Source organism: Contarinia nasturtii, unplaced genomic scaffold (genome assembly GCF_009176525.2).
Source record: "Contarinia nasturtii isolate CC-2019 unplaced genomic scaffold, AAFC_CNas_1.1 Cnas_scaffold_2291, whole genome shotgun sequence".
Lineage (NCBI taxonomy): Eukaryota > Metazoa > Arthropoda > Insecta > Diptera > Cecidomyiidae > Contarinia > Contarinia nasturtii.
In genome coordinates, this window is record NW_022199614.1 from 240,432 (window position 1) to 256,629 (window position 16,198).

At 31.7% G+C, this 16,198-nt stretch overlaps 3 protein-coding genes across 5 annotated transcripts; 1 reads left to right on the plus strand and 2 right to left on the minus strand.

Annotated features, from left to right (window-relative positions):
• Positions 1-14: 14 nt before the first annotated feature.
• LOC116348151 (integrin alpha-PS3-like) lies at positions 15-4,475 on the minus strand. The gene is made up of 10 exons (XM_031779048.1): positions 3,863-4,475; positions 3,546-3,792; positions 2,598-3,456; positions 1,937-2,533; positions 1,709-1,847; positions 1,273-1,647; positions 1,132-1,201; positions 502-1,061; positions 298-439; positions 15-218 (listed from the first exon to the last, which is right to left on the minus strand). The coding sequence occupies exons 1-10, from the start codon at positions 4,039-4,041 to the stop codon at positions 111-113; spliced, it is 3,276 nt and encodes a 1,091-aa protein (XP_031634908.1). The 5' UTR covers positions 4,042-4,475; the 3' UTR covers positions 15-110.
• Positions 4,476-5,510: 1,035 nt separating this feature from the next.
• On the plus strand, positions 5,511-6,976 carry LOC116348130. The gene is made up of 4 exons (XM_031779004.1): positions 5,511-5,565; positions 5,635-6,298; positions 6,355-6,545; positions 6,603-6,976. The coding sequence occupies exons 1-4, from the start codon at positions 5,511-5,513 to the stop codon at positions 6,803-6,805; spliced, it is 1,113 nt and encodes a 370-aa protein (XP_031634864.1). The 3' UTR covers positions 6,806-6,976.
• A 49-nt stretch (positions 6,977-7,025) lies between these two features.
• On the minus strand, positions 7,026-12,034 carry LOC116348154 (dual specificity protein phosphatase 13). Of its 3 annotated transcripts, XR_004201767.1 has the most exons (7): positions 11,034-11,096; positions 10,753-10,963; positions 10,482-10,670; positions 10,359-10,381; positions 10,083-10,249; positions 8,904-9,186; positions 7,899-8,012 (listed from the first exon to the last, which is right to left on the minus strand). XR_004201767.1 is itself a non-coding variant. In XM_031779051.1 (6 exons), the coding sequence occupies exons 1-6, from the start codon at positions 12,017-12,019 to the stop codon at positions 7,877-7,879; spliced, it is 762 nt and encodes a 253-aa protein (XP_031634911.1). In that variant the 5' UTR covers positions 12,020-12,034; the 3' UTR covers positions 7,026-7,876. The 3 variants fall into 3 exon arrangements, 2 of the variants coding, with proteins under 2 accessions (XP_031634911.1, XP_031634910.1); XM_031779051.1 differs by lacking the exons at positions 8,904-9,186; positions 11,034-11,096 and adding an exon at positions 11,984-12,034 and having other exon boundaries at positions 7,026-8,012; XM_031779050.1 differs by lacking the exon at positions 8,904-9,186 and having other exon boundaries at positions 7,026-8,012.
• Between the last annotated feature and the right edge of the window lie 4,164 nt (positions 12,035-16,198).

Genomic DNA, 16,198 nt, shown 5'->3' on the forward strand with positions numbered 1-16,198 from the left:
GAAATATGAATACAATTCAATAAATGTATGTAATTATATAAAACACGCTATTTTATTCACTATATTGGCATAAAATCTTTTTATATTGTAGATTTTACGGTCATCAATCCTTAATCACAATATTCTTCATCACCCGGGACTACCCAATAAGATAACATTTCACTCTGTCGTTTTAATTTTGCCAATTCATCTCTTTTGCCACGTTGGAAGAATCCAAACTACAAAAAAAAAAAAAAAAAAAAAAAATGAAAATCATCAGTACATGTGGGAGCGCATATAAAATGTTGTATTTTTCACCTTGAATAATGCGTACGAGGCAAGAATAAGAAATAAAATGCCACAAATTATCGAAGCCATAAAAATCCAGAATGGGGTTGAATTGTCGTTATATTTGGATATAACTAAATACGGTTGATTTTTAACAACCTGGATATTGGATCTACAAAAAAATTAAATTAGTATAAAATGAAACTACTAGTTCTTTGAAAAAGAAAAACCCACCCTTTGCTAAAGGTAAGCTCAGGTTCAAGTGCTGTTCGAATCACAAAAATGTCACGTTTCCCAGATAAAATGCTGGCCACTTTTATCATATTAATCGTGAAATTTATCGAAATAAAAATTGGTGTATTGCTTGCTTTAACATTTGTTAATGTAAACCTTCCCAATAGACAATTTTGGTCTTTATCTTCACAATCGAAATAAACTGTTCGATTTGAAGGTAAAATTGATAAAATCTGATCATTTATACTACGATTTTTATCTGTATTTTCAACAGATGTGCGCGTTCGGCCTTCTGTGAAATCTTTTGTCAAAGCTTGTCGATTGACTATGTCCAAATCGTGTTTTTCCATAATTTCAGAACCAATATTTAACAATGATGTTTCGATATTCAATTTCTGACCATCATTTGGACTCTGACTTTGATTATTGGTTTTCTGAATCGATATGCTATTGATATCAATGAGATTTTCTCTCTTAAGCGTCAGTGAATTGTAATGAGATAAAGGCACCAACACCAACATGTCCAATTGATTGATATTGCTGGGACCATTATTACGAATCTATAAATGAAGGAATAACATAAATATGTCGAATGTTATCTACATATATATTAACAACATGTATGTGTACCTCAAATATGTGTGAAATATTCATTCGTTCGATGTCTTTTTGTAGTATAAGATGATTTTCAGTGGAATGGCTGTACAACAAATGAAATTGATAGATTATTCTTGAACATTTTCAAACCTTGAAAAATATTCTTATACTCACCCAAATATTTCCAAATCACTAAATTTTGCCAAACGAATGATATGTTCATCTTCGTTGTCAATTTCATTTAGTTCGTCTCCCGTACTAAACACATTGGCTTTAATAACTAGTTCATCACGATTAAGCATGGTTGTGTCAATACTTATTTTAATTGATGTCTTATCCCCTTTAAACATTGGGGATTTAAGATCACATTCCATAACATTTGACTTCGATGTAGCTTCGGAAAATTTACAATTCGATGGGGTTTTTGTGAATGGAACTTCCAAATCTGGTAATTTGATACGAATTTGCGATAGATAAGCAGTCTCACCTCTATTTTCAATGTTATATACAATGATCAAAGACGAACCACTTCCCAAAATGTACGGTAAACTGTTGAGAAATACACACTTTTATGCAAGAGAGCGGAAAATAATTCACAAATTTTCATTACCTTTGCACATTTTCTAATGAGCTTCGTATTTTCAAATCAGCCGTACAACGAGCATTTTTGCAACCAGTATTGAAAACAATTTTGTTTTTGACATTTTTTTGTTCGTTTGGATTCACTGCAACGCATGTTTCACAGAACTCTACAAAATATGTGCACACATTAGTATTTTTTGCACACAGACACTGTGTCGCATAGATAATCGATACTTTTGAAATTAGTATTAATTACCTTGTGTTTCACTTGGTTCAGTGTTGTCACTGTTTGGTATGTTATTTATCACATGATGGGTCATTTCAAGTTCGATAGGTCGAAAGATATCAGCAAAAGAAAAAGTAATAAACGCCTCCAGCATAATGCACTGTTCGTCCGACGTGATTTTGCTATTAATTTCATACTCGTTTTTTCTATCTTGAAAAACGGCACGGCCTAATTGTCCGTCAAGTTTGACAGTAGCAATAAAATGTACATCGAAATTAATGGGGAATGTTGATTCGTATAGCCAACACACGTTGAATTTGAATGATTTGTCGGTGATTTGAATCTCTTGACTAATTGGCGTGATTGTAGTATTAATTTGGATTACAGGATAAGCCTTGTAGATGTAAACGGCTTCTGCATTCGGTGCACCGATTGCAATGTCCAAATATTGATTTCCATCGATATCAGCCCCTTTTGATAGTCCATGTCCAAACATAATTTGATTTAGTGATGAACCACCTTGTGGAGAAATTATTCTTTGACTGTATTTGGTTGATAGACCATTTGAACTACCATGATAAATATAAACAACGCCATTTTCTTCGAATGGTGAGCCAATAATTAGATCTAAAAAAGAGAAGAATATTATTTTTATTGCTTTCTAAGTCGCAAATCCTTCAATTCAATTTACCTTTGTAGCCATCTTGATTTATATCGCCAATTTTGGACATAGTCATGCCAAATTTTCCATTAAATTCATATTCCGTGCGCAAAATGGCATGTAATGAAAAATTCATTGAATTTCCCAAATTTTTATAGATGTAAACAGCACCGTTTTCATGATATCCCGTTTTTGAGTTTGAGGGTGCTCCAATGGCAACATCAGTAAGACCATCATTATCGAAATCTTCGGTGAGAAGACTGTATCCAAAATATTCTCCAAATTGTTGACCCGAAAATGTTTGATAAATTTTAATGCTTCTTTCAGAAGTAGTGAAATTATCACTGTAATCAATTATGTCAAAAATGTAAACACCACCAAATTGTAAATTCGCTCTTGGTGCGCTGGCCACATAAAGTAGCTTTGATTTTTCGGCACTATCGAAATAACCCGATGCTACAGCAAAACCAAAGTATGAATCATATTCTTGATTGAATAACATTGGGTTCGGAATGTCGCTGCCGTACTCAGCTGTATCTAAATCAATTTGTCTTTTTCTACGGCTCAATCCACCGACATCAACTAATGGCTTGATTTTGTAACGAATAACTGAACCTTTCCAACCGAATATTCCTGGTGCCCCGATTAAAATCTCTTCATTATTTTCAGTAATATGCACATTGACGCCTTGTTCCCCATATATATAATAAAAATAAGTGTCATCCTCATTTCGCTTGAATTGTTGTTTGGCACGAAAACGAAGCGGTGCTATTCGCCTTACATTTAAAGGTTCACTAGATGATGTATTTGACGTCCAAAAACATATACCATGCATTAAATAATGCGAATTTTTGAATGATTGATCTGAAATTAGACGCGGAGCACATACCTGAAATTGATCATATTGTTATTACTAATACTTATTATTAGTTTATCTGTATTGATTATTTATTAATTCTTGTTTTCTTTCAAACTAACCACAAATTTCTCAGTATCACTTGCACTGCCATCCATCGATGCTCCGAGCCATTGATAGTCTTTCTTTTCATTGTTAAACGTATATTGATCATTGCTTTCATCATAATTATCTAACGCATCGAAAACAAATGGTGAGCAGTTTCCACTTGCCGATTTATTAAAACTACATTTATAAATGGCGCCTGTTTCGTTTATATTCCGTTGCGTTTCTAATGTTGATTGAGCTCGTGGAGCACCAACTAAAATACTATAAAATGAATCACGATATATTTATAAAAAATGTTGATACACCAGTTTCATTGCTCACAAAATTGTACCTGTTTTGTTTGAGATTTAAAGAAAGGCCAAAATATGAGCTACGCACTTTTGGTATTCCAACGCCTGCTACATTTGGCTCACGCAAGATGATGTTTGGTTTAAGTGATAAATTGAATGTATTGCCGTCATGAATTACTAATATAGAAATCACAATAAATAATGCATTGAGCTTAATCATTTTTATTTTTTGCAAATTATTAATGCTTATTTATTTATTTTTTTCAATATAAATTATGCTCTGTATCACATGAATTTCTGTTTATTAACAAATACAATTTTAAAACACCTGCTTCAATGTTCACAGTTGCACTGTGTATAGAGAACTACGATCGATACTGCCCGTAATTATAGTACGACAAACGAGATATAAACAAAAATAAATCACAACTAATGACCAGTGACAACATTACTACAATTAATGGTCCCTATTTCAAAACTAGTAACAATGTCTGTAGAACAAACAATAAACCGGAAAAAATCAAAGAAAAGTTGCTTTGATTTGCTTATAATTCTTTCAATTTATTTTCCACGTCCATTTTCTAAAAAGGTAAACAAATTAGCTAAATTCATAAATTTCATTTGTTGACCAAGAAGAAAACTTATAACGCATGATTTGATTGCATGATTTCAGGAACCATAATTGCTTTTTCGAGATGTTGAACAAAGATATCGGTTTGATTAAACTTTTATTTTAGAAACATATGCTAATGTTGTTTGTTTTATTTTTGATTCCTTAAGGGAATCTCTCTTCAAACGGATTGTTTATTTTTCTATTATTTAGCAACAAATGAATCGTTACAATCAAATTTAACGTATTGGGCTGTGTTTACATCAGTCTATGTATTTCGGATGGATATCCATCCGAGATATTTTAGAATATCTGGATATTCAACGCAACTACACAGCGCCAGAGCTGTGTGCGTCGCAAATAAAATCTACGGTATGTCGCGACGTATATGTGTATCAAGTGCCGCACGTACACAGTCACACTGTGTCTGTATTTTACGTGTAGCGACATACCGTAGATTATATGTGTGATGCACACAGCTCTGGCTCTGTGCAGTTGCGTTAAATATCCAGATATTCTAAAATATCTCGGATGGATATCCATCCGAAATACATAGACTGGTTTACATTATTAATAACGAAATGGTATTGGAAGTGAATGAAACAAATGGAAGTCATTCCATTGGAATTCGTACTATGCACATAATCTCCGTTAAAATGGATGAAAAACGTTACAATTTTGTTCGCTGGGTTGTTCATTTCAAAGTTTGAAATCAAAAATAATTTCCACAGTCTAGACGTTGTTTAAAAAAATAATATCATTTCATTCAGCGGCTGAAAAAATCCAGTTATTTTTGATAAAATTATCGTAATCAACGGTGCAGCAGTAATGGCAAATTTTTGGAGTGTTTTGTTTGCGATTGTAAAAATTGTATTTCAACATATTAACAAATATTATTTCAGTCGATATCGTGACACTATCTCAAATAATCCATTAATACACTTACTTAAGGAATACCCTCAATATTTATCTGTGATAATTGAAAATGATTCATTATTTTGAAGCTTAAAACATTTATAAAGAGCAAAACTTATAACAAAATTTTATTTCACAACGAAATTTCTTTAAAAAAATACAAAATGTTATTCCAATTGAAGTTGTGTATTTTTATATATTTTTTAAGTAGAAACATTGGTAAGTTCACAAGATTCTTGTTATAAGAAGTGTAATAACATATTTCTAACAAAAGCATTTAAAATTTAGTGAAAGGGTATTCCACAAACGTAGAATGTTTTGATTGCATTGCCAAACGTAATGAAAAAGAATGTATAAAAGAACCAAACAAAGAAATAAATTGCACAAGCGAAAAATACTGTTACGTTTACGTCAATGAAAATGCCATATTTGTCCGAGGATGCTTCAAAAATGGCGATCCATTTGTAGAATCGAAAGAATTTTGCGAAAAACATCCTGACAAATGTTCATTATGTTCTGATAAATCATTTTGCAATGGAAAGGCATTTTTTGAAGAACATTGCTATAACGAAAACTATAAGGTGGATGAATTTCCGAGTGTACAATCATCGAAAACATGTCCAATAAAATCACTTAATTCACTTGGATGCTATCACATGGAAAAAAATAATAGCGTCACAAAGGGATGCATGAGTGATTTAGATGAAGCAACGCGATTAGAATATGAAGTAAGCGAAGATTGCGTCGTATGTCATGAAGAAAAATGTAATATGAATGTGGTTCGCCATCGAATTTGTTATGACTGTAATGAAGAACCTGAAGCAAATTGTGCCGAACCACAGGAAGTGACTAAAACCACAGATGTTTCAAAAAAATCAAGCTCATGTTTAGTTGGAATTGACAAAAATGGTTTTACGCACCGTATGTGGGGAACAAATGAAAAGCATGATATGTATGTATTATATTTAATTATTTAAATTGAAAATATAAAAATATAAAAATTGATAGGGAAAAATTTCCAAATGGGTTCACAATATGCTATGACGATTCGTGCAACAACATCATCTTTCCAAGTGGTCGTCTAAAGTGTTTACAGTGTCAAGGAGATGAAAATTGTAATGATTTGAAAGAGAATTTGGAACCAAAAGTGTGTGAGATTTATTCCAGTCAAGACGAATGCTATTCCTATTTCGATAAAGGTAGATTTATTTTGAAGACTTAATTAAGATGAATTTAAAAAATGGATTTTTTTATAGAACGAAACACTTTTCGTGGCTGTTGGAGTGATCGACACGAGAGCAAAAAATTATGTGAACAAAATGATGCAAAATGCATAAAATGCAAAGAATCAGGCTGCAACAAACATCAACCTTCTTCTGCAAATGTCTGTGCTATCGCTTCTGCTAAGTTCTTTATTTCTATTGCAATAACAATTTCTTTACTAATTCGATTTACATAGCTACGTAATCGAAAAATAATTGAAAAGGCAGGTATTCAACAAACGGCTAGAATATTCGCGACCTTTTTTTGTATGAACATGTTGCTTCAACAATTTTTTTTTTTTGATGCCATGAATATTCAAACCGATTCAAATACGAATATTTTTCCACGTATGTTTTAAAAATAACAATATCTGTAATTTTAAAACAATGGTAAAAATGAATACAAAAGTTTTTCACTTCGTTTTTTCTAATAAGTATCGTTTTATTCAATAAAATATATCTCATAAATGAGATGGATTTGTTTTCTGTCAAATTTGGTACAACATTTTTTTTCTTGTCCTACATTTAAATAAATATATTTCAAATTTGTTTCTCGTATGCAGAAGTATTTTATCTGTTTTCATCTGCGATATTTCATATAAAATCACCTTGGGATAAATGACAAGCGGTCCTCATTCATTGTAGATGTGTTGTAGGAATTTCATACCGAATGAACTTTGTTTAATTGAAAAGACAATTTTCCTGAACATTTACCAGAGCAACATAAAAATGAATGTTCGTTTTTAGCACGTTTTTTATAACAAAATATAACATGTTTCAAATAGTCAGCGTATATCATTCAGTGCCCTTAAGATAGAAATGTAATTCACAACAAATAGGAGGTCTTTTTTTTCTACTCAATTGATCTCGTTGTGCAAAGATAAAAGTAAGTTTAATATTAACCAACGTTAATGTAAATGTGGATTGAATTTTGGTGAAGATAAAAGATAATGACGTTGCATAATTAAAAAAATTTCAGACGACATGACTAGGTCACTTATTTCCACGTACTATTTTTTTGAAGTTCATAGCAATTATATTGGGGTAAAATTCGAATGATTCATGTATCTTGATGTATCAGAAGTTTTGAAGTACTCAATCTGTGTGACAATCGCTATATATGTATACATCCTCCAAATTATATTTAACGTAGATCAAATCATTTAGTTTATCTTCTTAATAACTTATGTCTAACACACTTAAATACATGAACAAAACGTATGGGAAACAATGGGTGTTTGCTTCAAAAAAACATTACTAAGATTTATTTATCGATTGAAAAATAGGTCTTTCATTAATGCTTTGTAACATTGTGACTTCATTCGCCCAACTTGATCCAATTTCGGTTTTCGACTGGGAAAATCCATGGGAGCTAGTTCGGATGTGCGTGCAATTGCTGGCATTCTGCGTGAAAATAAAAACAACAATATTCGAAGATTTAACAACAAAATGCAAACTCCACTTTCTATACTAGTTCTTCTACAGAAAAAAAAAGGAAGAACTGTAAAATTTAATAAACAAAAAAATGTCAATCTCTTCAAAAATAGTCATTTGAATTTTTGTTTTAAAATATTGTGTATTAAATGATGTCTTTTGTCACCTATCGAATTGTTTGAACATTCAATTCAATGAGCTTATATTTACTTCAAAACATACGTTTCGATGTTGGAGTTATTTTTGAATCCATATATATGCAAAATTTTCAAAGATTTACCACCGGTTAAATCTTTGGTTTACCCTCTCTTGAGATTTTGAGAGTCAAAACGTATACTTTAATAAGTAATTAGTCAATTGCTCATTGTCAGCGTTTTCATTCAGAACTGAATCTCATGCTAGCATATTTACAAATTTCACCATTGACCATTCATTTAAATTCATTCATCCACAAAATTCATCCATTGATTTGGATAATTCGAAAAAATAGATGAATCAGTGAATTCATTTTTTATATCGACCGTCTCAAAATATTCAAAGATAAACAAACTATCAGTTGAAAAAACCAATCAAAATAACAATACTTTTTCACCGTCAATAAAACTAATTTAACAAAAAACGAATTAAAACATTATCAAAGTGCTACGTAAAATGAAATTCAAGCATATTTACAAAATTTTAAATGCGAAAAAGTGAAAAGCAAGCGAAAAAAATTGAAAGGAAACGTTCGGAGAAACGTTAGATGGTCTGAGCAAAACATGTACATCATCTAGCGATTATATGTATTTTGTACAAAAATGTAAATTTGATGAAAAAATAGGTAAAAAGATTCAGAAAATATTAGAAATTCTATTTCTTTACCCCAACCTCAACGATATTCATCATTCTATCAGTAGTAGTGAAATTTGTTTGTTTCTTGTGTGTGTATTTTGCCGTTCATTTGTACTTGCAATTTCATACAATGGTAGAAAAAAAAGGTTTCGGGTTGAAACAAAGCAAACAATTCAGTTTTGTTTCATTGGTATTTATGACGTGTTTGAAACATTTTATTTTGTGTTTTAAATTCGATTACATTGGTGTATAAGATCGTCCGTAATGCAAAACAGAATTAATGTGCCCGTGACTTAAGGCACGGAAGTATAATCTAGAAAAAGAAGAGAAATGGAAAAGAACAAACATAAACAAATCCAGTTTGAATAAAATTGATTGTAAAGAGTATTGAACGGAACTAAAAAGGAAACGGAAAGTTAAAACTGAATGCAATTTATGTGAAATAAATTAAAATCAGAAAAGATTTCAATTTTCTCGTTGAACTTTTTTTGGCATGGAATTGTGTTGAGTTGGATTGAAGACAAACCCATAAATCAAATTTTAATATTTTTTACTTGGTTAGGGCTTTTTATTTCACTTATTAAAAAAAATAACATTGCAGCTCTTTTGACTTTTTTTTGCAGTAAAAATAAAATAAAATTCATTTTAGTTTGTGCAATTGTGCCCACTTAAATTATATATTATTCTATTCAAATCGATAGTTTTGATTTGGTGCTGCGTGGCATAAGCAATTCACTCCATTTTTCAGGTTTGCCCGAAATTGTATTGAGTTTAACAAATTTGATCAAATTAAATTTAAACTGAAATTTTACAAAAGCTTCGCCAATTTATTTACAACAGAATATAATAAAACACTAGTCCAATTGTTTCAACTTCGCCAAAGAATGTGCAATGTACATTTATGTGTTATAATTGAAACTCAATTGAAGATACTATAACGATCGGTTTACGTTTTTGCCTACACTCGGGTATAGAGTGTGACTGTTTAGGGCTTTCTTGCAGTTGTTCATTAAGAAACGTTTCAGTATTTCAACTACGTGAATGAAAAAAATTATTAAAATATTCCAGCGATCAAAATAAGAATTTAATCAAAGTACGTTACAAGTAAATTGTGTGACATAAAATAATGGTAATAATCCGGAGATAGAAAATTCAATTTGAAAATGGGAAAACAAAAAGAAAATTTAATAAAATGAGTTTGAGTATTGCCTCTCTCTTCGCAGCTCGTTACACAGGTCGGCCAACTGCTGAAGGAAACCGTCGTTTGGCCGAATATCACGACGTAAACGCACCGTACGTATAGCGTCGGCGGCCGTCATCTTGCGATAAATCATCAGATAAGAAATAGCACATGTAGCTGATCTAGATATTCCCATCTAAAAGTGAAGAAAAAAAAAACAATCACGAAATAAAGAAGAGAATACATACGAAATGAAAGTTGAAATTGAATAAAAATTGAAAAATTAATTTAATTATCATAATGACCTGGCAGTGAACTAGAACTTTTCCTGAAATTGAAAAGAAAAAAAATGGTCAAAATGATTTCCATAAAAAGAATAATGTTCATTATTTATTATATATTGTAATATTTGATACGTGGAAACTGACCTCCACTACTGATGGCATTGTCAATGAATTTGGCTGCTATATAAAAGTATCTCGAAATGTCAGTGCTCGGGTGATCTGTTAAGGGAAAGCCCATGTATCTAATTTGTGGTACATCGCGATAGTAGACATGACCTGTATCAACTTGTCCAAATCGTGAACCTTCAGCCGTGTTCAGTACGTGCGTTATACCTAAAGGGTAAGGAAATAATCAAATAATGGAAACATATAATGAAAATGAAATTGCAAAAGAAAGTAAATTTATGTGTTATACCCATCTGTCTTAAGAACGCCTTATTTTTCGCTGAAGCTGCATCTCCTACATATAAATTCGGATAAACTTCATCACAATCTGTATTGTGAACTATGCAATCGGTCCTTTTAAAAGTCGGTAAAGGTCTGCACGGTGTCATAGTGTACTGTAAAATTCGTTGCAAATGTCGTCCACTGATTTTTTCGTTTTGTTGTTCCAATCGATTTGCGTACTGCGAAAAAAAGGAAAGTTTCTATTAAACGCAGTTAATTTGATTCATTTAGAACATTTTTGACACACACATGCACACATAATAAAATTCCACAAACAAATATTTTGCTGAAACACATAAACTAATTTCGCTTCTTTAAATTAAGTTTTGCGGTGATAATTTTGTATGGAAAACAATACGTAACAAGGGAAACAGCTGTAAACGTTGGGTTTATAGAAGAAGAAAAAATTGCCACAATCTTTTGCTCAATGATGCCTTGGCACATTAACCTATTTAAGTTACGCTGCACTTCATCCAAATAAAAAAAAACATGGTGCATATGAGTGCACACTGTAGATCGGCTTTGCTTGAAAAATCTATTCAAAGCACACTGACACAATAACCCACAACAAACAACACATATTATTTCGCATCCACATTTGCAGTGGGAACAGGAGCGCATCGAATACTCTAGCTAAAAAAAACTTTCATATGTTGTCTGTATTGCTATAAACCCGGGTACAATTGGATTCAAATGACTGTATTTTTCAGAGTTCCTTTGATTTATAGGTAGTGGTGTATTAGAAATATTCGCAAATAAATACACAATAAATTTTCTATTCGAGCGGTTTGGATTGAAACCACATGCAAAACGTTAATAATATGTCAAATTTGCATGTCACTTATAGTTTTTATGTGCTCAAAACTCAAACTATTGAAATTAACTGACTTTGAAAACTGTTTTGCCATCAGAGAGAGAGCGAAAGTAATCGCGTGCCACAGGCAAAATATTTCGTTTAATCATCGCGGCAAATGGAAAATCGCTATCATAAACTTATGTCAACATTAACATTATACGCATGCCACAAAACATTTCCGGAACATTACAATTTATATTTTTATGTCACAACTAACAATTACGCAGAATTTAATTAAAATAAATCGATATCTCTTAGCTTAATTTATGTTGTTTGCAACCAGATAAAAGCTATTCGATGTATTGCTTAGTTTTTAGTGCGTTCGAGAGAGAAAAATATATACATTTAAACGAGTATACGAAAATTGTGCTGATTTCATTTTTCAAACGTAATAGGAATTCTATTTCCTCAAATATTCTTTTAGTGATAATCCACAGCAATTTTCCCAAAGCGTGTTATATCGAAATAAGCACAATCGCGTGGTGGTTACAAAACGTATTGGTATGATGTTGTTCCTTTAATGGCGACAGTGTGGTAATCGAACGAATGAATCAGTCTACCAATCTATAAATAATAATAATGATAATATGAGAGTTAAAGACACTCTAGGGGATATCCATGCGAATTAGAATTAGCACATTAGCAAAAAATAGGGAAATTTACATGAAGAAAATAGCGAAATTAGCAATAAATAGCAGAATTAGCACTGTACATGTATATTAGAGTGGTTCGATTTTGACATTTTTTCAAGCATCAAAAATCGTACCCCTATAACCTCTGTAGGAAGGTCATAGAAACATGACTATAACTAATAATAATTTTTGGTGATGCGCGGCTCCAGGAGGTTTCTTAAAAAAATCAAATTACTCTTGTTACTGTGCTATTTTGAGGTGAAAACTTTCTGATATAGATGTTATGAATCGGCAAACAGTGTTTTTTTTTGTTTTGCTGTGTAACATGAGAATTTTTCAAAGTAAAGTTTTGAAGAGGTTTCGATGCAAATTAATCTGTTGAATTGAACCTGTCCGCAATGGCTTTAGATGTTTTTCTGCTTTGGTTTTCATTCAAACAAAGATCGTGTCTAGAATCAAGAGTGTATTTGAGTGAAATCCATCTCGAAAAGTGTTTGTGACGTTAAACCTTCCTAATAAAAATCAATAGAACATATATGTTTGTCCTTGTCGGAAGAAACTATATACTAGGGTGTTTGATAAGTAAGCTATCTAACGACAGGGGGTTCCACTAACGATCAAATCTCTATGTTTTCATATAGTCCCATCATTTTTAGGAATGCTGATGAAATTCGAGCCAAATCCGTTCACTGACCCAAAAGTTAAAGCACTTGAGAGAGACAAACCTCCAGTGTTTTTGTTGAAATGCAAAAAAATCGAAATTAATTTGTTGAATAACTACCAATTTTTATTTGTTGTATTCATCAGCGAAACCAAAACTAAGCTTGGCGGTATTGTTTGGACTCTTTCCATTGACTAGGATCATTTAGAAGTGGTCCATTGAATTTGCATGTGGTCGTACAGGCAGAGGAAATGAACGCCTCGAATTAGCTTAAAAATAGCGGTCTTCGATGAAGTGTGTTTGGGAAAATCTAAGACATCGTTATAAAAGATCTATATCTTTTAGTGAATATTCTAGATGAGACCTTAAGCATCTCGGAAAGTGGTCAATACAATAAATTATTGCGCAAGATCCGGAATAATTGTAGTATAGATGGCTAATACAATACACAGCATATTAACGCGGAGCGTTTTCAAACATTGATAACACTTCACACTTCTACTTTGTTTGCTGTTCTGTTACAACATATTGAAATCGAAACTTTTATTTTCGGTCACAATGCCAATTTTTTTGACATTTATGATTTGAAATGAGACGCCATCAAGTAGTGCTGAGATAAAATTGTATTTTAATTTAATGTCAAAGATTGGGAAAAATGTAGTGCATTTCATGGGGACATTCAGTCACCATAATGATCATTACATAAAGCCTTTCGATTATTTGAAAAATGTTTGATAGGACCTTCATATCTCTATGACGATGACGACGACTATACCGATGAATAAACTGTGATTCAACTCTGCATTTAAATGAGTTCATTAACAAGCGTCAACAACAAATATCGCTGTCAACGATTTAATTCAAACTTCTAGTTTTATCTGATGCTGTTCGAGTTTTTCATACAATGTTAATAGATTACGTTATTTAGATCGAGAGATTTAATTAATAAAATGATAAATGTCTTCGTCATTTTTGAAAGTGCTGTAACTAAGTTGAAAGTTGAATAAACATTGTCATTTAATTTGATGTTTAATTTCCAATGCAGAATTTTAGTTGGTTTTAATTTGAATTTTGTCAACCTAACCAAAAATAATAATAAAATCATAAGATGAATATATAAATAAAAGGAAATAATTAAATATCTTTCAAATATTTCACAAGAAATATCAAAAAAATCAAAATGAAAGAAATACCAATTTTTAGTCACATGAAATGTAACAGGATATTAGTGCAATACATTGTTAATTGATTGGCATAGAAGATACAATACAATGCAATTATTTTTCGTTTTAGTTTTTATTCGTGGAAATGAAATGTCACAATTAGCAAATAAAAATTAAATATCGCAGAAATAATTATCATTTATGCGGATACGGACAACCGATAATGGTATTTGAATATATAAATTAGGGGACTGAATTACGATCCATTTTGAATGGGCCAATATGCTATGTAATTTGCATGTAATTAAATGAAATGCACACCACGAATGTGACCAGTGAAAGTCCAATATCAAGGTATCACTTTTAACAACTAACCAAAAAGGACATGTAAGCTTAATTGTTTTTAAACAAAAGAAACTGGTAACAAAATCCGAGAGTGAATTTTGTCCATATGAAATCAGCACAACACAATATATGCCATGAATTTTGGGATTTGCTTTTTGGCACAAGTTTCAGACTTCGCAGTTTTATTTTGAAATGTAAAAAAGTAGGCTGGCAAATCGCGTGAAAATGAAATGCTATGGCTAAAAATAATTTTTATGTGATTCATACGCGCGACTGAATTGAAAGCAAAAATTTTGACGATATAAGCTTCTTTGGGAAACACAATTGAGTATAATATATATTACGCGTTCGCTCAGAAATTCTTTTCGCAAATGGCGAGGATTTGTATATGTCAAAGATTTGAACTCGACAACCATATACTTATGACGACTGAGCTACATAGTTTTCAATCATTCACATCGCAATAAATCCTCGTCGCAACGCAATGAACTTGACTTTTTTCTTTATACCATGTTTATTCATATTCCAAGTAATGAATAGCAATTTTGTATTTTCACCGCAGTGCTTTCTAAATGACGTGAAACACAATAAAGTTAACAAATAATAGAATACATAAATTTGATTATATTATCGACACGTGAACAACTGTGTATGACTACATATTTTCATGCTAAAAATCTGTTGCCTTCATATTTACTAAAAAAACCCACCTGTTAAGTGGCAGTAGTCTTGTATTCAAGACTATTGCTCTTGTATCTTGTATTCAATTAAAATTAGCAAACAAAATGTAAAAATGTGACTTTTTTTATCTATTTTAACGTTGAAAAATGAATGAGTCTAGATTGAAGTGAGCAAAAATCCCGATGAAAATGAAAGAGCATCATGATTTTTTTTTTACATAGAATTGTTGTTTTAATTACAACAATAACTCCATACAAAAAAAAAAATCATGTTGCTCTTTTTTTTCATCGGAATTTGAGCTCACTTTCGAAAAATTTCAATAAAAAGTGTTCAATAGTCATCCAAATCACTTGAAACTTCACCAGTATCTAAATTCTGATAATAAATGATGATTACTGTTCATTTCGGATAGATTTGCCATGAAAATCTGGTCAAATTAAAAAAAATCATTTTTTTTCAAAGAATCGAATATCATAACTTTCGAGGTCTTGGGGACGGGTATATGAATTCAGATTTGGATGAAACTCTAGATGTACCAAATAGAACAAATGAAGAAGGTGAGACCATTGAAATGCCATAAAGTACGAATTCATGACAACTCTAATGTTTATTTTATGGTTCGTTGTGTTTTCAATGATAGGCCATTGTGAGGTGTTCGGTGAAGAAATCCATCTTCAATCACTGAAACGACCACGACCACCACCTCATGTCCAGCAACATGATGAGCCCGCCGATGAAGACGATAATTGGTATGACGAATGGTTCCATGAGTTTTACGACGAGTAGTAAAACGTAGCGGATATCGGCTAAGACATTTGGGAGGAAGAGCAGTTTGGAAATATCATCGAGCATATGCTTGACAATTAATGAACAAACATCGACGTCATTTGGTATTAAGATAATGTAACAATATAGCTAAATAGCTAGGCTTGATTTAGTATACATAAGTGTGCTATCTGTAGCCTTGCAAACTAATTAGATAATAATTAGGTCTTGATGATTCCAGTTGTGGATTATTACTGCAGTGCAGTACATTTCGTACGTTTGTAGGTGTGTAGAGTTTATTAAAAAAATTG